Raw genomic sequence first — 27,505 nt, 5'->3', positions numbered from 1 at the left:
AATAACAATGCATATACACACTTCAGCATGAGCACAAGTATACTAACCTGATGATAACAACTCATCATTCAAGTTAATAAAATAATCTACTACTAATGTTGCAAATCATCATTAACATCAACACCATCAAGTAGCAATGTTCATTAATCGATATTTTTTCTGCTCTTCCTTTTTCATCCCTACGCCACATTATCCTTTGCCCGATGGACACGATACGCCTTGCCAATTACGAACGGGACAACGAAAATACATAACCGCCCCAACTTTTCTCGCCACATGTGGTTGGACCGGTTCGGTTGTGCCACATTCGCCCTGGTCACCCAATAATCGCCTTCAGATGCGAGCCAATCCTCCTCTTCGCACGATGGTGGTGGGGGAGGTGGCGGTGGTGGTGCGGTCAGCAACGGTGGCGGAGGAACAGGAAAACTTCAATCGCACCAGGATGTGCTATCCTTGGGTCATATAAATAGCGGCGACAGTTTGCTCGGGAGCAGCAGAGGTAATCGCATTGACCGCAATGTCGTGTCACCGTCCGTGATGGCAAAGTTTCTGGAAGACGAATTAAAATCAAGTGAGGCTTTGCTTAACTCCCACGTTAAGCATTGCGAGACGTGCGTCTGCCCGAGGAACGGCAATCTCACAAGTGGGTCACTGATCCTGGCCGATTTGCTTGGCGATGGACAGAAGTACTTCAGTGTTGGAACGCAGACTATTATCAAGGGTGAAACCAATAACTCGCTGTGCTTAAGGTGTAACAATAATCTAAACTCGCCGTCCCACAACAATAGTCCTTATATCATGAAGCTGATCAAGTCCAGTGATAGTGTCATTTCGGAGACGAAGAGCAGCGTTTCGGACTTCCTGACGACACCGGACCAAACCTCGCCCAACAATGGAACGGATCAAGCAACGTTAGCTCCTTCGAAGAAGGACGACCTGATGGTGAACCCTATTCTGGGTCACCACCGAATAACGGAAAGGACTGGCAACTACAACAGCGCGTCACCCAATTCCGACCCACCGGTACAGTCAGGATTAGGATTAACTAAAAACAGCAGCTACTCAAGCGGAAATGGCACGAAGCTCCCGCCTGTCAGTCAAACCAAGAAAGCTCAAGACATACTGAAACCGAAAATCCAGGCAACGGTGTCCGCTGGAAGTAAGTACACTGGCGAATCTCCCTCTTACATAATCAAAGATACAGATCAGATGAGCGGCATCCATACGCTTCAAACTCCCAAGTCGGGTGTCGGAGGAACTTTCGGGAGTGTTACTAGTCAGCCAAATAAAGTGACGGGTAGCAGTGTTGGTAGCGGGCTGTACCATGCGGTAGGAAGTACCAACAGTCTGTGGAGTAGATCCAGCAGCCGGGACCCGGAACGGGATGGCGCAAAGATATTCGAGAGCTTTAATAGGAATCTCATTAAAACAATCAAGGTTAGTGGCAATTGGTATCAGGGGAAAACTATTTAATTTAAATTTATTAAGTTTAAGAAATGGACAATGGGCCACGTCGGGAAATTAACCTTACTTAACCTAGGTCCCGTCATTCTGGCAGGCTAAATCGTGCATTTTTTTCAAATAGTGCTCATTCATTCATTTATTTAGTTTACATCTAAACAGATAACACTGAATCAACAATTTGACGCCACAATACACAGTTCGAGGTCCCATCTGTCCATCTTCGGATACGCCCCACGCTCGCCAAGTCGTTTTGCACCTGGTCTGCCCATCTCGCTCGCTGCGCTCCACGCCGTCTCGTACCTGCCGGATCGGAAGAGAACACCATCTTTGCAGGGTTGCTGTCCGGCATTCTTGCAACGTGTCCTGCCCATCGTACCCTTCCTGCTTTAGCTACCTTCTGGATACTGGGTTCGCCGGAGAGTTGGGCGAGCTCATGGTTCATTCTTCGCCGCCACACACCTTCTTCTTGCACACCGCCAAAGAGTGTCTCTCAAATACTCCGAGTGCTTGCAAGTCCTCCTCGAGCATTGTCCATGTTTCATGTCCGTAGAGGACAGCCGGTCTTATTAACGTCTTGTACATGACACATTTGGTGCGGTGGCAAATCTTTTTCGACCGCAGTTTCTTCTGGAGCCCGTAGTAGGCCCGACTTCCACAGATGATGCGCCTTCGTATTTCACGACTAACGAGGTAGGATCCGAGGTAGACGAATTCCTCGACCACCTCAAAGGTATCCCCGTCTATCGTAACATTGCTTCCCAGGCGGGCCCTGTCGTGCTCGGTTCCGCCCACAAGCATGTACTTTGTCTTTGACGCATTCACCACCAGTCCAACTTTTGTTGCTTCACGTTTCAGGCGGGTGTACAGTTCTGCCACCTTTGCAAATGTTCGGCCGACAATGTCCATGTCATCCGCGAAGCAAATAAATTAACTGGATCTGTTGAAAATCGTACCCCGGCTGTTACACCCGGCTCTCCGCATGACACCTTCTAGCGCAATGTTGAACAACAGGCACGAAAGTCCATCACCTTGTCTTAGTCCCCGGCGCGATTCGAACGAACTGGAGTGTTCGCCCGAAATCTTCACACAGTTTTGCACACCATCCACCGTTGCTTTGATCAGTCTGGTAAGCTTCCCAGGGAAGCTGTTCTCGTCCATAATTTTCCATAGCTCTACGCGGTCTATACTGTCGTATGCCGCCTTGAAATAAACGAACAGATGATGCGTTGGGACCTGATATTCACAGCATTTTTGAAGGGTTTGCCGTACAGTAAAAATCTGGTCCGTTGTCGAGCGGCCGTCAACGAAGCCGGCTTGATAACTTCCCACGAACTCGTTCACTAATGGTGACAGACGACGGAAGATGATTTGGGATATCACTTTGTAGGCGGCATTAAGGATGGTCATCGCTCGAAAGTTCTCACACTCCAGTTTGTCGCCTTTCTTGTAGATGGGGAATATAACCCCTTCCTTCCACTCCTCCGGTAGCTGTTCGGTTTCCCAGATTCTGACTATCAGTTTGTGCAGGCAAGTGGCCAGCTTTTCCGGGGCCATCTTGATGAGCTCAGCTCCGATACCAAGGTGGGGGCTGGTTGGCTTCCATCGTCCGCTGAACTGACGTAGTCATCTCCTCCGCTGCCTTGACTTTTACTGTACTCTCAGCGCCATTCAGATGTTCCTCGTAGTGCTGCTTCCACCTTTCGATCACCACACGTTCGTCCGTCAAGATGCTCCCATCCTTATCCCGGTACATTTCGGCTCGCGGCACGAAGCCTTTGTGGGATGCGTTGAGCTTCTGATAGAACTTGCGTGTATCTTGAGAACGGCACAGCTGTTCCATCTCCTCGCACTCCGCTTCTTCCAGGCGGAGTTTCTTCTCCTGAAAAAGGCGGGTCTGCTGTCTCCGCTTCCGTCTATAACGTTCGGCGTTCTGCCGGGTACCTTGCTGCAGCGCGACCGCCCGTGCTGCGTCGTGCTCCTCCAGAATCTGTCCGCACTCTTCGTCGAACCAATCGTTGCGTCGACTTCGACCCATATACCCGACGTTGTTCTCCGCTGCGTCGTTTATGGCTGCTTTGACTGTATTCCAGCTCTTCCGGCAACGCTGCCTCGAGATGCTGCGCGTATGCAGTAGCGACATCAGGTTGCTTCAGTCGCTCCAGGTCGTACCGCGGCGGTCGTCGGTACCGAACATTGTTGATGACGGATAGTTTTGGGCGCAGTTTAACCATCACCAGATAGTGGTCAGAGTCGATGTTAGCGCCACGATATGTCCTGACGTCGATAATGTCGGAGAAGTGCCGTCCATCAATCAGATCGTGGTCGATTTGTGATTCTGTCTGCAGTGGTGATCTCCAGGTGTACCGGTACGGAAGGCTGTGTTGGAAGTAGGTGCTGCGAATGGCCATATTCTTGGAGGCGGCGAAATCAATCAGTCGTAGGCCGTTTTCGTTCGTCAGACGGTGAGCGCTGAACTTTCCAATAGTCGGTCTAAACTCCTCCTCTTGGCCAACCTGAGCGTTCAAATCTCCTATGATGATTTTGACGTCGTGGCTTGGGCAGCTGTCGTACTCACGTTCCAGCTGCGCGTAGAATGCGTCCTTATCATCATCAGTGCTTCCGGAGTGTGGGCTATGGACGTTGATTATGCTGAGGTTGAAGAACCGGCCTTTGATCCTCAACCTGCACATTCTTTCATTGATCGGCCACCACCCGATCACGCGCCTTTGCATATCGCCCATCACTATGAAAGCTGTTCCCAGCTCGTGTGTGTTGCCGCAGCTCTGGTAGATGGTATGATTACCTCTAAACGTTCGCACCATTGATCCCTTCCAACAAACCTCCTGCAGCGCTACGATGCCGAATCCACGGTCCTTGAGCACATCGGCGAGTATGCGTGTGCTCCCGATGAAGTTGAGAGATTTGCAGTTCCACGAACCGAGTTTCCAATAGCTAGTCCCTTTTCGTCGCAGTGGTCTTCGCCGATGGTTCCGGTCCATACTCTCTTGTTGATTGTTCGTTGCTTATGGTTTTTCAAAGGCTGGCTTGCAGGGCCTGACACCAAACCCTCTAAATTTCCGGAGGACCATTCCTCCTTATTTCCGGTGGACCATGGTGCACAGTTTCACTTAGAGTCCCTCGCTGGCACTCGGACGATGATCAGCCGCCCCTAACATGGAGAACAGACGCTGTTGTGAGCCGATCCTGACATGGAGAACAGACGCTCAATAAGATTTGCACCTCCGGAGAGGAGCAATCCCCCCCTTCCCTGTCAGCATACGACCATAGTTCCCACCGGGGTTGGTTACCCGATCTTCCCTAAGGTTGCTCGTATCCCGGCCAGCACCGCGGGGAGGTAGGGATAGGAGTTGCTGGGTAAGAGGCTAAAGACCGCGAAATGGGGTTTATTTTATTCCTTCAGGTACGCGAAGTGCCAATGGTACGCTTTACCCAGCATTTGCCGTGCCAAATAGAGCTCAAATAGAGCTACTACGTGCTTTTTTAACGGAAAACTCTTTCCTCAGATCTTAATGTCGAACATGGGTTTAAATAATACTGAAGGTGATTACCTCCTATTTGTTTCCTATATCTACAAAAAATGTAAGCAATTATCTTGTGAATATATACATAACTAATGTTGCGTAAATTTTTATATGAAATAAAACTGGCCGAAGACACATTTTTATCGTATTATCTAATTACACTCAACCCTCTTTTTACGGCAGTTTTTTATACGTCACTTCGTTTCACGGCCTCCTTTTTACGGCACGTGACGTAAAAAGAATTTGAAACATTATTGACGTCCAAAAGCAAGACTATAAAAAGGCACTCTTAGAAGCCCAAAGAATGAAGTAGATGCTTTGTATATTCATCATTTGCCTTCAACGACTGTTCCATTGCAGGTCATCCAGGAATTTCCTAGAGTCTACACGCGTAAACCTAAGGTCTACAAGCATAACGAAAGAGCTGTTATCTCTCATCATGCCCTATTTGATATACTAAGCCAACTTCCGTTCCAGGTCATCCAAGAATTCCCTGGAGTATAGGTCTGGAGGTCTACCCGCGTAACCGAAGGGCTGTTATCTCTTTCTAAAAATGGTTCATGACCTATATGATCTATTAAACCAAATGCCTTAATATACCTTAAGCAGCCGTTCCGTTCCAGGTCATCAAAGAATCCCCTAAACTCCTCAGCCGCTGTTTCATCCCAAGAATGTCCTCCGAGTTTTTTTTTCACTTGCGTCTCAAATGTAGGCATATGAGATGTTTTAAGAACTCCACATTGTCCTGGAGTTTAAATCAAATGTTCTACCGAATCAACCATGTCTTCCATGATGTCCCCACGGCAGGGATTGAATCCTAAAGAGAATGAACAAGTATCTCACTTATCATCGCTGTATACATATACGATATGTAGCATACCGCGAGAGACTTTTTCCGCAAGCTGCCATGATAGAGAACTGATTCGGGAGGCTATACACCATGATAAATTTCTTTTAAAAAGCTCCAAATGCGGGGAGCACTGGCTCTGATGATGCATTTCTACTTGTTCTACCCAGCTGTGCAGTAACCAACACGAAATGAGCGAAAACAAAGCTAAAATCACCATTTTTCTGTGGGGGCTGCATATCCGAATATGTTTTTTCGTACTTGTATACAAGTTTGATAAATTTTTTATCATGGCTTATGATTCGGAACAGTTTTTGCCTCTCTTTTATCGTTGTTCGTTATCTATTAAGAGCGATTTCTGCAAACCCTACCCCACGGTAACCACCCAATTATGTCATCCAAGTATTTGTCTTTCACTCGCGTCTCAAATCCAGGAATATTAGTTGTTCTAAGATCTCTAAATTGTCCTGGAGTTTGAATCAAATGGTCTACCGAATCAACCACGATGTCCCCAGCTGCGGTATAAATCCAATTATGTCCTCCAAGTATTGTTTTTACTTGCGTCTCAAATCCACACATATGAGATGTTTGAAGATCTCCAAATTGTCCTGGAATTTGAATCAGATGGTCTACCGAATTGTTCCATTCCAGGTAATTTAAGAAAGTTATGGAGTACAGGTCTTCAGGTCTACAGGATTATTATTTTTAAATGGTTCATCCCTTTATTGGTCCATAGATCCATATTTGATACGCATTCAACAATTATTCAATTACAGGTCATCGAAGAGTTCTCTGGAGTATAGGCATCAATATCTACACACATGAACAAAGGGTTGCAATCTTTTTTCAAAAATGGGTCATGCTTTTTTTGATCCATAGAACCAAAAATCCTAGATCCATAGAACCAAAAGCGACTACAAAGCAAGACCATGCTGAGGGTGGCTGGGTTCGATTCCCGGTGCCGATCTAGACAATGTTCGGATTGGAAATTGTCTCGGCATAAAAGCATCATCGTGCTAGCCTCATGATATATGAATGCAGAAATGGTAACGTGGCTAAGAAACCTCGCAGTTAATAACTGTGGATGTGCCTAATGAACACTAAGCTGCGAGGCGGCTCTGTCCCAGTGTGGGGATGTAATGCCAATGAGAAGAAGAAGAAGAACCAAATTGGATACATTCCTAAAAATAGCAGCATTCCATGTGATCCAAGAATTCAGTGGATCATATATGTAGCTTAAAGTTTACACGTGTAGCCAAAGATCTGTTATAACATTTTTAAAATGGTTCATTCCCTTTTTATCCTTAGAAAAACATGGATATACCTTCAAAACTTCTTCCATTTGATTCACACTGCAGGACAATTTGGAGGACTTAAAACATCGCATCTTCATATGCAAAACATGTGCATGGGCTCTGATGACACAGATTAGAGGACTGAGGACTATTTGTCTCCACTCTAGATCAATTTGAAGGGCCTAGAATATTGTATCTCATGAACAAAAATTGTGCTTGGAGGACGCGATAGGGTGCATACCTGTGCTGGGACGTAGGGCAGTTTGGAGAACCTGGATCATGTCATCTTCATGAACAATAAAATGAATAATAAAACAAGTCACAAACAAGGACAAGTCTGGAATTGAACCCACGACCTCCTGCTTATAAGGCAGAAGCGGTAACCACTAGACCACCGAGCTCGTCTAATTTTTATAAGAAGTAAATTATATACGAAAATTATACAGAAAATTTCGATCAGGAATGCATAACAAAATTATAATTCAATTCTATCAATGGTTGTTATTTAAAACAACGTTTGTTATTCAGTCAACCCTCCTGGAGCTTTTATCAAATAGTCTACCGAATCAACCAAGGCTTCCATGATGTCCTCAGCCACGGTGTCAACCCAATTTTGTCTTCTGAGTATTAGTATTTCATTTACGTCTCAAATACAGGCATGTAATATGTTGAAAGATCTCCAAATTGTCCTGGTGTTTGCATCAAATGGTCTATTGAATCAACCAAAGCCTACATGATGTCTCAAGCCGTGGTATCAACTCAATTATGTCCTCCGAGGGTTTGTTTTTCCCTTTCGTCTCAAAACAAGACATATGAGGTGTTGTAAGATTTCCAAATTGTCCTGGAGTTTGAATCAAATGGTCTACCGAATCAACCAAGGCTTCCATCATGTCTTCAGTTGCGGTATCAACTCAATTTTATTCCCCGAGTACTTGTTTTTCACTTGTCTCAAATCAAGGTATATGAGGTGTTTTTAGATCTCAAAGTTGTCCTGGAGTTTGGATAGATTCTGACATGTAAGATGTTGTAAGATCTCCCAATTGTTCTAGAGATTGAATCAAATGGTCTACCGAATCAACCAAGGCTTCCATTATGTCTCCAGCCACGATATCAACGCCATTATGTCCACTAAGTGTATTTAGATTACTTACCAAATGAACAACGACTTCCATGATGTCCTTAGCAACGGTTTCACCCCAATTGTGTTCTCCTAGTATTTATAGTCTACTTGCGATCCTACGAATTGCCCTAGAGTAGGAACCAAATAGTCTGCCAAATCGACCTCGCCTGGACTGGAACTATGTCCTCAATGAAGGTGTGTTCCCTTTTTTTAAATTTGTTAGCAAGGCTTCCTTAGCCGTGCGGTAAGACACGCGGCTACAAAGCAAGACCATGCTGAGGGTGGCTGGGTTCGATTCCCGGTGCCGGTCTAGAGAATTTTCGGATTGGAAATTCTTTCGACTTCCCTGGGCATAAAAGTATCATCGTGTTAGCCTCATGATATACGAATGCAAAAATGGTAATTTGGCTTAGAAACCTCGCAGTTAATAACTGTGGAAGTGCTTAATGAACACTAAGCTGCGAGGCGGCTCTGTCTCAGTGTGGGATGCAATGCCAATAAGAAGAAGAAGAAGAAGCAAGGCTTCCAGCCCTAGGCTGGCTCACCTCGGTTCCCAATTATGTTATCCGAGCACATGCTCATATTTCATTCATGAAGATGACATGATCCAAGTTCTCCAAACTACCCTATGTCCCCAGCTCAAATATGCACCCAAACGCGTCCTCCAAGCAAATTTTTTGTACATGAGATACAATATTCAAGGCCCTCCAAATTGACCTGGAGTGGGGACAAATAGTCCTCAGTCCTCTAGTCTGCGTCCTCATAGTCCATGCACATGTTTTGTATATGAAGATGCGATGTTTTAAGTCCTCCAAATTGTTCTGCAATTGTGCTGTGTGAATCAAATGGAAGAATTTTTGTAAGTATATCCAGGTTTAGCATGCAGCACATCCGAAGCTCTCACTCGCTCCGACACAGTCGAGCCGTTTAACTCCACACTACACGCCTGTTTGCTCCTGCCATTAAAGCCGCCCAGGTCGGAGATAAAGTGAGAGTCTTCCAAGCCGTACTCTGTAACTCTCTCCTGTGACGTCCCTACGTCTATGAAGCGGACGTCCTTACGCCCTTAACCAGCTCACTTCAGATTTTATTTCAGGGTCGGTCTTCGACCTGTTCAGAGGGCACACATCATGAAGCGGGCATAAAACAGACAAAATTAAAAAATGAGAACTCACATACTAAGTCCTTGTTATTGTGTTTTGTTTGAGTGATTTTTAACATTTTTTTTTTCATTTTTCTAAGTTAGGGTTAGTGTTTTAGAGTGTGTAAGTTAGTCGAATGTTGCGGCCGATCGGTTGGGGCCCATTGATGACATGAGGACATGTGACGAGGTTGCATCAGCTTTCATGAATGACTCACGTGCGTTGACATCTGGGGGGGCTTGCATTCGCTTGTATCCTACGTAGGTGGTTCCCCTCCCGGGGGGGGGGGGGATTTGGTGCATCTCGAAAAATAATGGGCACCACGTTGGTACGATCCTCGGGCGACTTGACGGAATGATCATAGGTCTTTTGGACAGTGATTTCAAGCCCAGCCACAGTGATGACACTGGCTTTGGTGGCAGTAAATAGTCGTCGGAGCACCATGCCATTAAACAATTCCAGTGTACATGTCCAGGAACATATCTCCGAGCTTTCTACCAAATGCACCTGTGAAAACCGGTCACTTCCAAACAGCACCTTCACGTTGGATATGTGGTTGGTGTTTACCCGGCAGCTTTAGAAGGCTCCCAAAGAATTCTGCCAACGAGCCATACGAATTCACGATTAACTAGTAGACGACTTTTTCAACTTTTCCCCGGCACATTAAACTATGGCCCGATTATGATTGCCCGCTTGAAATTCTTGCAATTTGATTTTTCTTCCGAAACCGTATTCGGTCTTCTCTATTCCAGAGCTCCTTCATTACTCATTACTCCTCCGTTGATCGTTTTTTTTTTCATCTCCAATCCTCCCCATACCCCATCTCCTCGTCCACTCAACTCGTTTTTTCCCCTTCTCCTCATTTGTGCTTCGGTAATCATGTACCACCGGCTCCCGACATGGTGGTGCCTCCGTCGAATTTTCCAATTAGAGAGATGTTAGCCGATCAGGATTTACACGATTAATTAAATAATTTAAAATCTAATCAAACTACGTGCAATGTCTCACAATATTCTTTCTAGAGTTTTAAGTAGATAGTTAGTGAATAAGTAGTAGTTAAGTGATAGTAGTATAGTATCTGTGTGTCAAATTCGTTTTGTCAGATTGTTAACGTGAACGGTAACAACTCTCAGGCAAGTACTCGACGGTGGCTCACAATTCTTCTCCTGATCGTCCTTCGCTTTACAGCACGTTCGTCGCCAGTGAAAGGATAACTAACATGGATACCTTACCTTCAACCAGGGCTGGCATACTCCTCAGAGTAGTCGAAATGTGCGTGTCTTTTGCACTCCTCAAAAAGACCGGAGAGAGTGTGTTTCGATTATCGCTCATTTTTTCTCTTCCTCAACGCAGTGAGGCCTCTTTGTGTTTTTACTCTGCAGCGAATGCATTTGTCAGACACGAAGAGTTGAAGATAAATGATGAAATAAACACACCGTGTTCCTCAATGAGTTTTGATATAACGGTGAATCGAACAGAATGAAAGTAAGCATTGCTAAAGTTTAACGAAGCAGTTACTTTTCATGCGTAATAAGATGTTTTTGTTTTTGCTTGCTTTTGTGATGTCTGTAGGCAAAACTATTCAGAAGCCTTTTTGTTTTGCCAACATTATTACGCCACTTTACGTCGCATTAAAATGTGTTACTGACAATTTCTAAATACAATTTCCGTCAGGTAATCTCAGGTAATGAAATCGAAACAAAAACAGAAAACATGGAACTTATATAAAGTCCCATTATTTTATTTCAGTTCTATATTTTTTCTTGATGCATTATGCCCAAAATACTACTGCTCTGATAACGGGTTTTTGTGTGTTTGCCGTCGAAATATTGATTCACCCTTATTATTTGAACGTCACCTTAGGTGAACGACCCCTAAACGCTTTTATCTAAATTGCTTCTTCAATTATTGAGAAGCGTTTTCAAAATTTCACCGTTTGCTTTCCCGTGCCATCCCTTTCGAATGTCATATTTTGGCTTCTTCTTCTTTGTGCAACCCTTATTTGCCAATGTTATACTTTTTAGCATGGAGCGCCAATCTTCATTGAAACCCCGCCGAAATATGTTTGTGTTCCAAAGTATTTCTGCGAGCATTATGGAAAACAATATCATTTTGAAGAATATTGCACCAAGTGGCACAACTTTGTGTTGGCCCAACTCTCACCAGAATAATTCTCTCACTCTTCGTCTTCGTCCTCACTCATCGTGTTGGCTTTTTTACACGATGAGGATGAGCGTCACTCTCTGTGGTGTGTATTAAAATCTCCTCATTGTGCACAGTGTGTGAGGAAATGCCAGCTCTGCCTTCAACATATGAAACGGTTCAACATGCTCAACAAGTTTCATCTGTATGTGTTGGATTTGCTAATACCTCTCCTTTTCCGAATGTAAGACCTCCGGTGCGTTCCAATTCGTCATCAGCAACTAATTCTGAATTGCACATTATCAGAATCTAAGAGGGCTCCTTACGAAATTGATACATTTTTCCCAGCCGCAGCTGATTCAAAATACGATGTAATCGTGCTTACTGAAACTTGGCTCGATGATAGTATCCTCTCAACTCAATTATTCGACAATTCATACGCCGTTTTTAGAACAGACCGTGATGTAAGAAATAGTCGAAAGATGCGTGGCGAAGGAGTATTGATTGCGGTTTCCTCAAGATTTTGCCCTTTTGTTGATCCGACTACCGTGAGCGATTTACTGGGACAGTTGTGGGTGAGACTGACAATCAGCAATCGTTTGGTCAGCATTGGTGTTCTTTATCTACAGCCTGATCGTAGGAGTGATGTGATGCTTATCGAGGAACATGTTGAATCTGTGGATTCCATCATGTCTAGCTTAAACCAACACGATTTAGTCCTTCATTTGGCGATTACAATCAACCAGAATTGCAATGGGTTCCTGCTGAGGATGACGGACTTAAAATTTACCCTAGCAATTCTCGCTTAACTCCAGCAGGTTGTGCATTGCAAGATGCATTCAGTTTTTATGGGCTCACCCAAATTAACTCAATCAAGAACTCCAAGTCCCGTATTCTTGTTCTAATTCTAGCAAATGATGCTACATTATCGGTATGCAATGTGCATTTGCATCAGCTGAGTCACTCGTCCATGCTGACACTGTTGACACTGACGAAGGATCTGCGCTTCGTCTGTACAGACGTAGTTTCGAGTTCAACATATTTGACATTACCGACGATCATATGGAAAATGCGCTGCGCAAACTCAAATATTCGGTATCGCCTGGCCCGGATGGGACTCCGTCGACTCTGCTGAAGGAATGCACTACTTCTTTACTGAAACCATTGAAGAAACTGTTCAATTTGTCGTTGCAACAGTGAACCTTTCCTGCCGCTTGGAAATCATCTCTCTTTTTTCTAGTGCACAAGAAAGAAGACAAATGCAACATCTCCAAATACCGGGGTATTACTTCGTTGAGTGCATGCTCAAAACTTCTCGAAATCATCATAAACACCGCACTCTTTGAAAAATACAAAAATTATATCTTAACGGCGCAACACGGATTCTTTCCAAAACGTTCCGTAAACACAAATCTAGTCGAATTCACGTCGATGGATGCTGGATTTCAAGTGGATGCTGTATAGGGCATTGCACGGAAACATCTCTTTCTCTTTCGTTCCTCATAAATTTTGACGTTTACTGGCCTTGTTGTTTTCAAATTTCTTTGCAGCGAGAAAGAGACAAAGCAGTCCGTGCAGTGCCCTATATACGGATTTCAAGGCCGCCTTCGATCGCGTTGATCATAGGATTCTTCTGCGTAAACTACAGAAGCTCTTTGTATCTATTGGACTCATCAACTGGTTTGAATCGTACTTGACGGGAAGATCAATGAAAGTAAGGCTAGGTGCAGCGCATTCCAAGACTATCGCAACCACGTCAGGTGTTCCACAATGGAGTAATTTGGATCCTCTCTTGTTTTCCCTGTTCATCAACGATGCTGCTCTTGTAGTGCCTAAAGGAAATCGCATCTTCTACGGTGATGATATGAAAATTTATTCCGTCATCAAAAACATTAGAAATTGTCTGGAGCTACAGAATCTGTTGACCTTATTTTGAAGAATGGAGCAAGCGTAACCTTCTCAAGCTTTGTGTGGCCAAATGTAGTACAATAACGTATACCAGGAAAAGATAGCCGTTTCTATTCAATTATTCTTTGGCCGGACATACTTTGGAACTCCTCAACATAGTTAAAGATCTCGGAGTTTTGTTGGATTCTGAACTATCATTCCGCCCTCATTACGAAGATCTGTGATAGCTCGCGCAAATAGACAGCTTGGTTTTATCCTGTGTTTGAAATCCCTCTATTGTGCTCTTGTACGCTCTATACTGGAGTCAGCAATGCTTGTCTGGTGTCCTCACAGCAGAATTTGGATTGACCGTTTTGAAGCAACTCAAATTTGTCCGCAATGCTCTTCGAGGCCTTCTCTGGAGAGACTCCACGAACCTCCCACCGTACGAACACCGATGCACTATCGAAACACTAGAGAAGAGAAGGTCAAATATGCAAGCTGTTTTCATCGTAAAGATCCTTACGAATGAGATTGATGCCTCTGCTTTGCTCAACGAATTTAATGTATATGTGCCAAAGCGATCACTCAAACGTCGTCAGTTCTTTCAGTTGAGTGCAAGGAACAGCCGCTATGGACATTTTGAGCCGATAGGATTCATGATGTCGACTTTTAATCTATTCTTCGACCGCTACGACTTCGATGTCATTGCAGCTGATTTCGGACGCCGATTAAGCAACTAAATCCGTGAATAATATTTGTAAATAATGTGTTAGTTTCAAGCGATTGGAGTACCTTGAATGTGTTTTATTTATTAACTAGACTAATTTTTGCTATTTTAATGTGTTCTAATTGTAATACTGTATGTTAAAAAAAAGATGCAGGGTTTTTATGCCAATTTATGGCTTTTCCCTACCAGAGTACTTCATAGAGACAGATATAGTCAAATGAAGATATACAAGAAAAATAAATAAATAAAATAAAAAATAAGCCTCCCCTAGCACATATGAAGGGTCGAGAGGTGAAGAGTTCTCTACATCTGTCTTAAGTAGGTGTCCAACTAACCATCCTTCCTTTTCTCAGCATTCACAAGGACGTGGCCAGGACAGATCTCGACTAATTGGAGAGTGCATTACTTCGATCTAATAGATAGTGATTAGTCCCAAATCAATATCTGCGATAACGGATGAAAGTGATGCTACTCTCATACAATAGTCTACGCTTGTACCACCTACGAATTTGTGCGAATTGCTCAATGCTAATGCTAATAGTTTACTTCTTATGAAAATTCCTTTTGGAATTCCTTCGGGAAAAATCCAGAATTCTACGGCCAACGGTTTTATAAATTATTTATGCTCAACTTTTTAAAATAACGAAAAAATCGTATTTTAAAGAAAGTTTGCTTGTCAATATAACCTTTATGCTGCAATAAGGAAAAAGCGTCACTTCCGAAAGGGAAAACGGAACTAATGGAGTCTCTGGAGTCTGAATATTGCTCTTTCTCCTATATTTTTAACGTTTGATATTTGTAGTAAAAGGCTATAAGATAGAAAATAAACTCTGCATACTGCTGTACATCTATTTTATCAATTATTTTCTTATTTTAGGCTGAAAATCCCAAGATGTCTGGCCCACGGATCTGCTCTCTTCGAATTCAAAATGGTTCGAGCAACATACTGCTGGACAGTCTCCAGGATGACATCGTCGACGATCTACTGGAGAGCAAATCATCGGTAGGACCGGTGATCTACACTAGGCGAGCCAAATTCCTGGACGAGGAACTGTTACTAGACGATGATCCATCGATTGGACTGAATGGTGCCATAAAAACGACAAGCCTTCCAACTGCAAGCACAAGTGTAAATAATAGTAGCAACAGTAGCAAGCAGACATCAATGGTAGTCAACGGTTCGGGTAGTGGCGTTCTAAGTAGTGGCCACGGTTCTGGTGGTAACCAAGGAACGGACCAATCCCGCCAGGACAGCTCACCGAAAGACGTTTGCAACATGAGCACAACTACGTCGCCCAATTCGTCCGACCGACTTTGTACAATCGGAGAAGAGGTCAACAATTTGCTGTTGAACACGAAGATAACGTCCAATCTTGCTCCCAGTAAACCGAGACTCGACATCAACGTGAACAAACTAGAAGGTCTCGATCTGAACTCGAAGAAGTCCTGCACACAGTCAAGTTCCATATCTAGCGAGATCGACATTCAAGAAAGTGTGATGCTTAGGAGACAGCAATTGTCTCGCGTTGCGGAATGGGTGCAGAACAACTCGAAGATTGGCAACACTGAGAACATGAGCAATACCGAGTCAGATAGTGAAAACCTAGCACTTGCTTCCGCTGCTTCGCTCACTTTAGTCGATAGCATCAATAATAATAATGCACCCTGTAATGGTATATCAACGCTTGAATCCAAAGGAAATTGTATTGAAACAAAACCGGTAGCTAGTGATATGAAAATTAGTCGTAGCAGCAGTAACAGTGCCATGGCGCAGCACATACTTAGCGATAACGTTCTTAGCAATAGTAATGCATTCAACAACAACCACATAATCAACAGCAACAATAATAAGAATACCAATTCGTTTGCTCAAGCCAATAGCACCAACGCATCTACCGTGCGAGGATACAGCCATTCTAGTCTTAAGGCAGTCATCGCGTCCAACGCAACTCAGCTGAATTTTACCAATAATAATCACGGCACGTATCACGGAAACCTGAGCAATATACCCACGTTCAGCAGCGGAGCACTAACCAGGCCACGACAGCCGGACGACATCAAAGCACTGCTCGAGCAACCGCTGCGTCATAATTTGGAGTGCGATCTGGACGACGGCAACAGTGTGGACATCGCTCAGATGGAGTACAACGTGAAGCAGTTCCTGTTGAAGCAAAACGAGTGGTCGTCGATGTCGCGCCGAATGTCGTCCTCAACCACGTCCGGAACGGTTGACTCTACGGCACATCGGCAGCAGAATCCGCCGCAACAGCAACCGGTGGTTGAAGAGCCTTTGCAGCGGATCTTATCCGTAAATTCGAGAAGTAACGACGGGGGACTTAAGGGCAGCTTTCCAGGGACCGCGGTTCAGCAAACGACACAATTCCACATGAATAAATATCCGATTAACCCTCATAGGACGGAGACTAACCTGTAAGAAGGTTCAACAAGCTAAAGTGATTTTAGAGAAGTGCTGAAATGAGTCGCTGGAAAATAGTTGTTCATTGCATAACTGTTTATGCAGTCTTAATCTGAATTTGAGTAACAATCATTCAAATAGCTTTCAAAAATTTAAAACAAGTTTATGTAAAACATGAACACTGGCTTCATATTTTTGATTTCCTAAGACCAAATTTCAATAATTCATTTAGTTTTTATTTGCCCACAATTCCCCAAAACAAGAATAAAACCGTGTAATGCTCAACAGCACATGTTTAAATTGTCTCAACAAGGAAGAAGCTCAAAGGAAATCAATTTCACGATGTTTTCGAACTTTAAATCCAATGCCCCGAAATTTGAACCAGCAACCCATAGCTAGTCAACTGAATGTGATCAATCATAAATGAACCCTGATGTACACTCCAAATGCATGGTAAGAAATAAAATACCTTGGATAGAAAAATAAGGATCGAAACATAAATTGTGCTTGAATGGGCAAAACAGAAGCAAGCTCTCCAGACATTCGTGTTCAGTTCCAAAATATGTCATTTAAGTATATGGATTGATGCAGTCCGCTGGTTGGTTTGTGTCATCTGAATGTCATAGCATAACGAGATTACGGAGCTCTTTGCTAAAGTAAAGTAAATAAATTGTAAGATGGAAAATTGACAGTTTTCATGTTCTGCTAAAATCCGTAGCTGTTAAGAACTAAGAATAAGATGTCCTGAAAAATATCAACCTGATTCAAAAACTAATATGTAATCAAACCAAAGCATCCGAAGCAGCTGCTGACTCTAGATACGTCGAGAAGCATGTGGTAGTGAAAATGAAGAGACGTTCGCATAAAATGCCTTTCTTTTAGTAGATTACCAAATCGTAGTATGTAAAACACTAAATAAATAAGAATGGAAATAAAATGTTAATATTGCTGAAATAATTGGTGAATGAAAGAAGAAAAACCGGAAGTAGAGCATCCAATATATAAGGATCTATCTATCCAAAAAAATAAGTAAGAATAGTCATACCCAGAACGCTTTGCTGAGTGCATAAAAACCAAAAAGAGCGCCAAGACTAAACTAAGACATAAGGGGCTTCGCTGGTTACCACTAAACGCCTGCAGCGCTTGTCATCTCCCTTCAATCCTATCAATCTTAGAGTATGCTATCATCGTAACTTACCTACCTTTTGGTCGTCATCATTCAAAAATTCTGCACGAAATGTTTTATTGCCAAAAACTGGTGTGGTGATTCATTGATCGAAACTAATAGGAATATAGTGACAATTTTCTTGCAGAATGACAAAGCTCTTTATTCTTGTTTTGAACGGTTCGCCACTTCATCCCACAGCTCCTATTTCTATCCCATCAGAAACTAAGCAATGGAAAGGAATTTGGTTTGTTTCTTATTTTTTAATTTTTCTATCAGCAGTGAGCACGCGTGTGCTATATTATTTTGTTTTGAAATGAGATGAAGATATGTTCAGTGAGATGGAAAACGGAACAGTTCCCCTACAATATATCCAGTCGTTGAATAATCTATTATCGATTCCTAAAATAATTCATTCATCATCGATATATTTTTTTAATTTATGTATCAATAGTTGCGAATCCTTTTGTTTACCCTCGGTAATTGCAACTTTTTGCCTTTCTCGTATACTAAGTATACGGTAAAGGCTATATGATCGCTCCAAAAACAAACTTTTTATAGAAGGCCCGGAGACCCATAGTGTTATATACCGATCGACTCAGCTAGACGAATTGAGATGATGCCTGTGTGTGTATGTGTGTGTGTGTGTGTGTGTATGTGTGTTCGTCTGTGCGCACCCACCCAAAAAAAAATGTCACTCATTTTTTAGGTACTTATACTTAACCGATTTACTCGCAACAAGTTGCATTCGACGCAGGACACTCTGCCATTGTTTCCTATTGAAAATTGGTCAGATCGGACTATGGGCTCGGAAGCTATGGCCAAAATATCACTTTTATTACAGAAAAAAATGTCACTCATTTTTCATGCACTTATCCTTAACCGATTTACTCGCAACAAGTTGCATTCGACGCAGGGTACTCTGCCATTGTTTTCTATTGAAAATTGGTCAGATCGGACTATAGGCTCGGAAGTTATGGCCAAAATACCACTTTTATAGAAAAATTGAGTAAAAAATGTCACTCATTTTTCAGGCACATATCCTTAGTCGATTTACTCGCAACAAATTGCATTCGACGCAAGATACTCTACCATTGCTTCCTATTGAAAATTGGGCAGATCGGACTATGGGCTCAAGAGTAATGGCCAAAATACTATTTTTATAATGCACGAGAAAGGCACCATTACCGCTAGGTGGATTAATCAGGGTTTTTCTTGTAATTGTTTGTGCTAATCACCGCGCGTTTATTAATTAATTAATCCGCTAGATTGGCTTTTCTCGGTGATATTTTAAACTTCACAGCATTATTTTTCGTGACGCGTTTCGGCTTACTGACCTTCAGCCATCATCAGACGTCTATAATAGACATTTATTTAAACGATTAACAATTTTCATTACTATACATTTTTCAAACAAACTTACAACGTGCTGGATGTAACCTTTCAGCTTGGTCAGTCAAATTACACTAATCCGAATTTCCCTCCCAAGTTTAGTCTTCCCGTCAGTCAACACCCCATTTCGTTTATTGCGTCGTCGTTGTTCGTGTTTACACTCGTCGTATGCAGTTCGCCACCCAGTCGATACAACAGTCCGTTGAATATGGAGTTGAAATTCCCACATTCTCGCTGAAGGTTTATTGCTTTGCTTTTCCCTTATTTTTTTGATGTGGAATACCTCCGCTATTGTCCTGACCTCCTGGTTTGCAATACGTTCGAGCACTTTAGTTTTGTCAAAATTGAAACGGTGTCCTTCATTCATCATATGAACTGCTAAGCCAGATTTCGGATTCATCTTTTTACAGTCATTCTTATGTTTTTCAATCCGTACCTCTAGCATTCGTTTCGTTTGGCCGATGTAGATTTTCCCATCGTCTGTGCCACAAGATATAGGGTACACTACATTTTTCTGTTTGCCTGGTGGTATTACATCCTTCAGCTTACTGAAAATCGTGTGTTTGATTTTATTTTGTGGTCTGGAGGCTAGTACCACATTATTGCGTCGAAGAATTTTCTTCAATTTTTCGCTCAGGCTTGGTACATATGGAGCCGACACATATTTTTGTAGTTGTTCGGGAGCCTTGGATTTTTCTAGGGAGTTGTAATGCTTATGGACACGCTGTTCTTTTAACCTGTTCACAAACCACATCGGATAATTATTTTTCATAAGAATCTGAGTGGCTTGTTTTAAGGTTTGTACCCGTTTTCTCCGTGGGTCAATTTTATCGCGCGATCGATTAGCGCGATCGCCGTATTGCTTGTGTTGGAATGGGCTTTTAGAATTGAAATCTAAATACCTTCCATTTGGACTTTTCGGCAGCCATGAAGTTGTTATTTCATTGGTTTGCCGTTCCAACATCATGTCCAAAAACTTAATTTTACCTCCCACCTCCTCCTCTACCGTAAACTGCAACCGATCATGGAAACTGTTGAATGTTTCCACGATCATTTGTATATTTTCCCTTTTGGCTATGCATATGCAATCGTCCACATACCTCTTGTATACTCTAACCTGTATTTGTTTCTCCTCCAGTTGTTTCATACACTCCTGTTCCAGCTTCTCCATTACTATATTGGCGATGACTGGTGATAATGGAGACCCCATTGGAACTCCGAAGGTCTGTCCGTATATCGTTCCTTGAAACATGAAGAATGTTGATTCGAGTACTAACCTCACTGCCTTGATGAAACTAACATAAGCAAAGAAAGTTTCATCAAGGCAGTGAGTGAAACAACAGCAAAAGATGGAAACATAAATATAATGTTGAGACAAATTTATTCTATTTTGGTGATATTTGTGGGTTACATTTTGAGATTTATTTTGTAATTATTTTGTAATAAAAGGTCAACATATCGTTATTCAATGAAATCTTCAATTCTTTTTCAACACACCTGGACCACACATGTAATCATACCCATCAACATATGGGAAGGATTTACTTTTTGTTTGATGGATGGCTCAAAGACATTTTTAGTGCAGTCACGCTCAATGTTGGTAAAAACTCAAAATCTCAAAACTCATGGATGATTCAAATCAAGCGTGAGTTGAAACGCACCCAACTCAGCACCTAAAAACTCATGGATGAGTTGAATCATCCATTTGAATCATCGGAGGTTTTCTTTTGTTCTCCTTCGTTAAAAACAGTGAATTGACGTTTGTCGCATAAAATATTAGACACTCTTTTATGTATAAGCAATAAATTTCCTCCAAATTGAATTCAAATGCGTTTTAAACCAAAATGATTTTTTGGCAAATGAGTGAAATGATGCGTTTTAGCATGAAAAATTCAAGCGTGATGCATTCCTTTAAAATCACAGATGATTTCGTTCGCACGGGAGCGCTCGTTGATTGAGTTTTATGAGTGATTTTACCAACACTGGTCACGCTTACCACTCAACAACCAGCACCGTCTTGTTGGGTGATTGTCTTCATGTTTTTATGAATGTAAAAATGTTTTTACCAAAAGGCTTAGCTCACTTCATTCAATCAAAGCTGTAGATGTCATTTCATTGTTATTATACCCAAGTTATTTTTACAAGGTTTGGTTTTACTTGACATATAGAGTCAAAGAAACAATGTGTTAACCCCCTCGAAAAAAAATCAAGGAAAATTCAGGTGGTATTCAAAAAGCTGTGAAAGTTCATGTTAACCGAACTTTATAAAAATCCTGGGTCGCAGTGTTGTCCTACACTCAGGGCAAAAAATTCTGCTCTTTGATTTTACTCTATCTAAACGATTTTATAGCCTTGAATGAGTAAGTTCAACTAATAGAAGGATATTTGAATTTTCTAAATGTCATGTCAAACTGTCAAAAAAATGCACACCAGAGCCGCAGGAGCGCTTGCGCTGAAAATACACTCCAGTGTATTTTCAGTGCGCGCGCTCCTGTGGCTCTTGCGTGCATTTTTTTGACAGTTTGACATGACATTTAGAAAATTCAAATATCCTTCTATTAGTTGAACTTACTCATTCAAGGCTATAAAATATAATAAGTGTAGGACAATACTGCCTGGGTGTAAAAACAATTATTTAGCTTTTCCATTTTCCAGGAAAATTGACATTGTTCCCACATTAAATTCGGTCACTGTATATATTTCCACACTGGTTGAGACCTGCTGAAGCACTATACCTATCTACGATAATACGTCGATCAAAAGACCAGTATACTATACCTACACTGTTTATGATAATAGCTAAGCTTTATCCGATGTTATTAAGTTTCACTACTATATTCTATTACCTATTCGATATTTTTCATATATACACTTTGTTTGCAATGTTGTTTTAACAATTTTCGCACTAGATAAACCTACATTCTTGGTCGAAAAATGTCCGAAGAGCTACAGTTTGTTTTCATAGTCTAGAGTAGTCTTGTCGGGTGTTGTGGACGGTGTTTCCACTTATTGACTCAGTAAAATAAAGCAGCAATTTTCAGCTCAGAGGACAATCTTTTTTCCGTATTTTTTTATCGGAGAGCATATTTCTCTCTGCGCTGAATCGAGCTAGTGTTTTCAGAAAAAAAAAACAGAATCAATCAGCTACATGTTGTTCCGTGAAATATCACACGATATATGGTTTGAAAACGATGTGAGTTTTGTTTTACTGCTATCTAAAATAAAGAAAAGTTTCTGTACAATAAATTATAGATCTGAAAATAATTATTGTCTCTAATCAGGGCTGTCCAACGTTAAGCCTATCATCGCCGCCTCTCTCTTCAGTGGGACAAAAGCCTCCACTACACTGCTCTGCGATCGATTCCAATAAGGTCGATGTCGTCCGCAAAACCCAGGAGCATATGTGACCGTGTGATGATAGTGCCGTTCCTCTGCACGCCAGATCTCCTAATAGCGCCTTCGAGTGCAATGTTGAACAATAAATTCGAAAGTGCATCACCCTGCTTCAATCCGTCTAAGGTTACAAACGAGGTTGACACTTCGTCTCAATCCGAATACTTGATTTCGAGCCAGCCAGCGTTGCACGTATCAGTCTAATAAGTTTCGCCGGAAAACCATGTTCGGACATTATCTGCCACAGCTCATTTCTTTTGAATGAAAAATAATGCTTTGAAATTAATGAACAGATGGTGAGTCTGCAAGTTGTACTACCGGAATTTATCAAGGATGATCCGCAAGCTAAACATATGATCCGCCGTTGATCGGCCCTCACGAAAACCTGCCTGGTATTCGCCGACGAAGGACTGCTCAAGCGGTCTCAGTCTGTTAAATAGGATACGCGACAGGATTTTGTACGCCGAGTTCAGAAGGGCGATCCCTCTGTAATTTGCATACTCTAGTCTATGCCCTTTCTTATAGATTGGGCATATGAGGACGTCCAACAAGCCGGCAGGAAGTTCTTCATCCTCCCATATTTTATGGATAATGTGGTGGATTGAATGATGCAGCTGCTCACTTCCGTGCTTGAGAAGTTCGACCGGGATCTCATCCTTCCCAGAAGCTTTACTGTTCTTCAGCTCGTGTAGAGCCTTATTAACCGCGTCCAGCGTTGTTGATGGTTCTACAGCTTGACCGTCACCGACTATGTTCATCCTTGCTTTCTGCTCCTTCCGACTTCCTGCTCCTTCCATCTAGATGCCACCATAGTCTTGTCGGTCGGCAAATTCTCCTCTCGGTCATTGCACATGGCAGGTACTGGCGCAGTCTTATGCCGCTCGCCATCGACAGTTACGTAAAACCTATATCGTTTCTATACATGTTCTCTTGCACTTCAGCTATCACACTCTCTTCGTGTTGCCTTTTTTCTGTGGTGGATTCGTTTCTCTTCTGCCCTTGCTACACTGTACCGCTCTCTGTTGGAACGTGTACGAGAAACTAGCATTCGACTTCTAGCAGCATTTTCCTCGTCTGTCACTCACTGACACTCCTCAGCAAACCAACCATTTCGTTGGCGTCGCTGTGGAGTGCCTAACACTTCCTGCTCTGTTGTAGTCACAGCTTCGTGAATAATTTTCCCACAAACTGTTGACGTTGCCAGATCCGGTGGCATCTCATATCCGCTCGTCTAGTTTCGGGTGGTACTTTTCAGTAACTCCTTCAACTGACAAGCGTTAGATATTGAAACGCATCGTTCTGTTGTTTCGTGAATTCGTGACGCTGGAAAGTCGCGCCCGAATTTTTGCAACTACAAGATAGTGATCCGAGTCAATGTTCGGACCCCTGAAGGACCTTACATCTCTAACATCCGAGAAATGTCGTTCGTCGACCAGCACGTGGTCTATCTGTGAGCAAGTGTCTCCACTCGGATGTTTCCAGGTGTGTTTGCGGATATTCTTACGTGCACAGTAGGTACTGCTGATTGCCATTCTTCTAGCAGCAGCAAAGGTCGCAAGTCGCAGACCATTATCGTTGGTAGCGGAATGAAGGCTTTCCGTACCAATGACAGGGTGAAAGAAACTTTCTCTTCCGATCTGCGCGTTTGCATCCCCGATTACAATCTTTCATCGTGTGTTTGGTACTCTCCGTAGGCCTTATCAAGGCTCTCATACAACTCATCCTTCACGTCATCAGGCTTATCATTCGTTGGGGCAGATATTCTGATCAGGCTATAGTTGAAGAATTTGCCCTTCATTCTCAACACGCGGTCGCTTATCGGCTTCCACTGGATAACATGCTGCATCTGATTCCTAATCACCATGAAGCCAACTTCACGTTCTGTTCTGTCACCCCCCGAAGTGTTCGCTATGGGATCCACCGCCCGGAATTCACGTTCTCCAGTTCTGGGCCACCGTATTTCCTGAATTGCTGCCACACTCACGTCGACCTTCTGCAGCTCACGAGCCAGGAGCCCAACAAGTGCAGTTCAGTTCTCACGTTCCAAGATCCGACTTTCCAATCGTTGTCCTTTAATCGTTCTGTTGCCATTGATTCAATCCGTTTGGTCTACTTTTGCATTTCCTAATAACTGTAGAATCTCTGGTAGGCTTCCTTATCAGGGTTGCGTGTTGAAGGGGCTGCCTTCTCGATGCTGTCACGATGCAGCATGCTGTGCACAGTTTTGCTTAGATTCTCTCGTTGGCTTTCGGAAGATGATCAGCCGCCCCTAACACTGGAGTGTGTTTTCAGCGCGCGAGCTCCTGTGGCTCTGCCGTGCATTTGTTGGCAGTTTGACATGACATTTAGAAAATTCAAATATCCCTCGATTAGTAGAACGTTCTAAGTTAAGACTATAAAATCGTTTAGATGGAGTAAAATCAAGGAGCAGAATGGTTTGCATTTCACTCAAAGCGAAACAAAAAGGACAAAACCGCACAGAAGCCACCGGGAAATATTGATATCAAACTTTATATTAGTAACTTTTTTGAAGTAAAAACTTGATATTAGTCACGATTCTTGATCGAAAGTATCACTAATGTGGCACCGGTAGCAGCAAACTAATAATTAAGGTGGTTCAAAAAAATAAATTTTGCTTCCCCACGCTCAGTCGATTCTGTTCCGTATTCCGGGAGTCCTCAGATTGTTTGGGCTCGGATGGTTTCGAGGCCGTTTCAAGTTGGTATGATAATTGGTATGGGCCTGAAGAGAGATGTGCCATCTCGAATCTAGACCATTTTTTGAACCAGTTGCTTATCGGTCGATTTTGACTACTGCTTACGTAGCCGTTCGTTTGCTGAAGCTCGGTAGAGAAGCTCTTTCTGCTACCGGCAGTGTTGTCAAGAATGATAACAGTTTTTGCACGGTTAAAACTTGGGGGAAAATTATTCACAAAAAATCAAAAATATGTACACCCGATTCTGTTTTTACACGGTTTTTTTTTTTTACACGGCGGTGTAAAAAAAATCCCATGCAAAATTTTTGCAAAGTTGCTCCATTTTGCATGATTTGTCGAGAAATCATAAAACTTTTTTTACACGGATTTTCAAATTTTGAACTAAAAACTTTTTTTACACGGAACACATCCCCCGTGTAAAAAAAGAATCGGGTGTATATGTTTTTCCTGCCTCAACATTTTTACAATACTGCTTTATAAAGAATAATTGTTAGAATCAATCACACCATGTAAATCTGTTACCATCTAATGGTTGGGTATAGGCTTCCCACGTTTTAATTCACGGTCAATCTTATCCTGAATCCGGGCTAGGATAACTTTGCATAGAACTTTGAGAACGGTACACAGCAACATAATGCCTCGCCAGTTATCGCATACAGTAAGGTCACCCTTTTAGGGCTTCTCCACTAAGATACCCTGCATCCAGTTGATCGGGAAAGTTGCGGTACCTCAGATATTAAGAAAGAAACAAACGATGCAGCAGTTGGGCGGATGTCATGGAGTCAACTTTGAGCATCTCGACTGATATGCGATCGACCCCTAGGGCTTTGTTCTATTTCATGCTTTGGATGGATGTTTGAATCTCAAGCAATAATGAAGCTTCGGTATTGACGCGTGTTATATGTACGTCGGATACTAGGTAGATCATTTCGAGGCCTGGCCTGGCTGGCACTTGAATAAGATATCGAAAGAGTTATCGTAGAGAAGGCAAATTTCCCCGCTTTCCACGGCTCTTTCTCCTTCGTCGGCCAGAGGGTCCACCCACGCTCACTTATCTTGTCGACATGAGCTTTTCACTTGCTTCTCCAGACCCTACTATCGTTTACAGACTAATACTTTGGCTTCTCTGGTTTCTGGACGCTCTATCATGGCTTTGGCATTTAATGGCGTCGGCGTGAACCAGCGCGGGAGAAAAAAAATATGGAAATAGGGATAGGGGAGGGAGTAGGTACTAGTAATTGTTATGCATAACGGGAATGATGGTTACCTCCAATACATTTCCCAAATCAAAATGTTCCAAATATTCACATCTGGGTTTTCGGAACATTGTAAAAAAATATCTTCCATTCCAAAACCTCTACATGCCAAATTTGGTACCATTTGCTTGATTAATTCTCGAGTCATGAAGAAATGTTGTTTCATTTGTATGGGACCCCTCTTTTCAAACGGGGAATGGTCTCGAACCACTTTAAAAACCTTCCCCGGCCCCGAAAACGTTTGCATATAAATTATCACGCCGATCGGTTCAGTAGTTTCCGAGTCTATAAGGGTCAGATAGACCGAAATTCATTTTTATGTATATAGACGAATTTCACGCCAACCCTTCTATGGGCTGGCAGCACCATCTCAGAATCGAATGAAACTTGGTGAGCATAAAGATATGGTATTGTCTATCCGGAACAAAGTTAGTACGCTTTTTACACTGAAACTGGATTTTTCTCCAAATATAGGGAAATTACCCAACTTCGGAAGTGGTGCGTTGGATTCGCCTAAAAATGCGCTAAACAACGCATCAATTAGTTTGACAGATAAAACTTCGGAAGAAAGTTGGGTTCGGAGGTCCCGAATTCTAAGTTGATGCAACGCCGACAATTTTTCTAAGCCACTCTGCATACTTCAGGAGGAGGAAACGCCTGTCATCCGCGGTACAATGGCACTCTACCCAACATCGTTTTTGGTACTTCTGTTTTTGGTACCCAGTTTGTGGGTAGTATACCCGAATTCAGCGCTCATTTTGGGTGATTGGTTCGTACGCAGTTAGTGCTAATTAGAAGAAATTAACTTCTCCTGGCGAAAACATGCAATTAGTTGAGGTACATCGAGCCTTTTGTGTTTGTATGGCTTCTTTATGTCGAAAAATAGCTCATTGATACTTCCGAAGTTTTGTTATCATGAATTAAACTAAATTAAAACAAAACATTGTACGCTATATTGAATAAATGGTGGGTAGGCGTATAAGCCTTCTTTTCAGTCC

General features: G+C 42.5%; 1 protein-coding gene across 3 annotated transcripts in view; it reads left to right on the top strand.

Annotated features, from left to right (window-relative positions):
* LOC134211210 (tight junction-associated protein 1) overlaps positions 1–18,266 on the top strand; it is a 118,294-nt gene extending 100,028 nt beyond the window's left edge. For 2 of the 3 annotated variants that reach the window (XM_062687896.1, XM_062687895.1), the window contains exons 5-6: positions 338–1,437; positions 15,047–18,265. In XM_062687896.1, coding sequence (XP_062543880.1) covers positions 338–1,437; positions 15,047–16,603 — 2,657 coding nt within the window. In that variant the 3' untranslated portion in view covers positions 16,604–18,265. Of the gene's footprint in view, positions 1–337; positions 1,438–15,046 lie in introns of all 3 variants that reach the window. The other variant, XM_062687897.1, reaches the window with a different exon arrangement.
* The last annotated feature ends 9,239 nt before the right edge of the window (positions 18,267–27,505 follow it).

This window comes from Armigeres subalbatus, chromosome 2 (genome assembly GCF_024139115.2).
Source record: "Armigeres subalbatus isolate Guangzhou_Male chromosome 2, GZ_Asu_2, whole genome shotgun sequence".
NCBI classification, from domain to species: domain Eukaryota; kingdom Metazoa; phylum Arthropoda; class Insecta; order Diptera; family Culicidae; genus Armigeres; species Armigeres subalbatus.
Note: the sequence above shows the minus strand (reverse complement) of the source record. Positions and strands in the feature narration are given on the sequence as shown.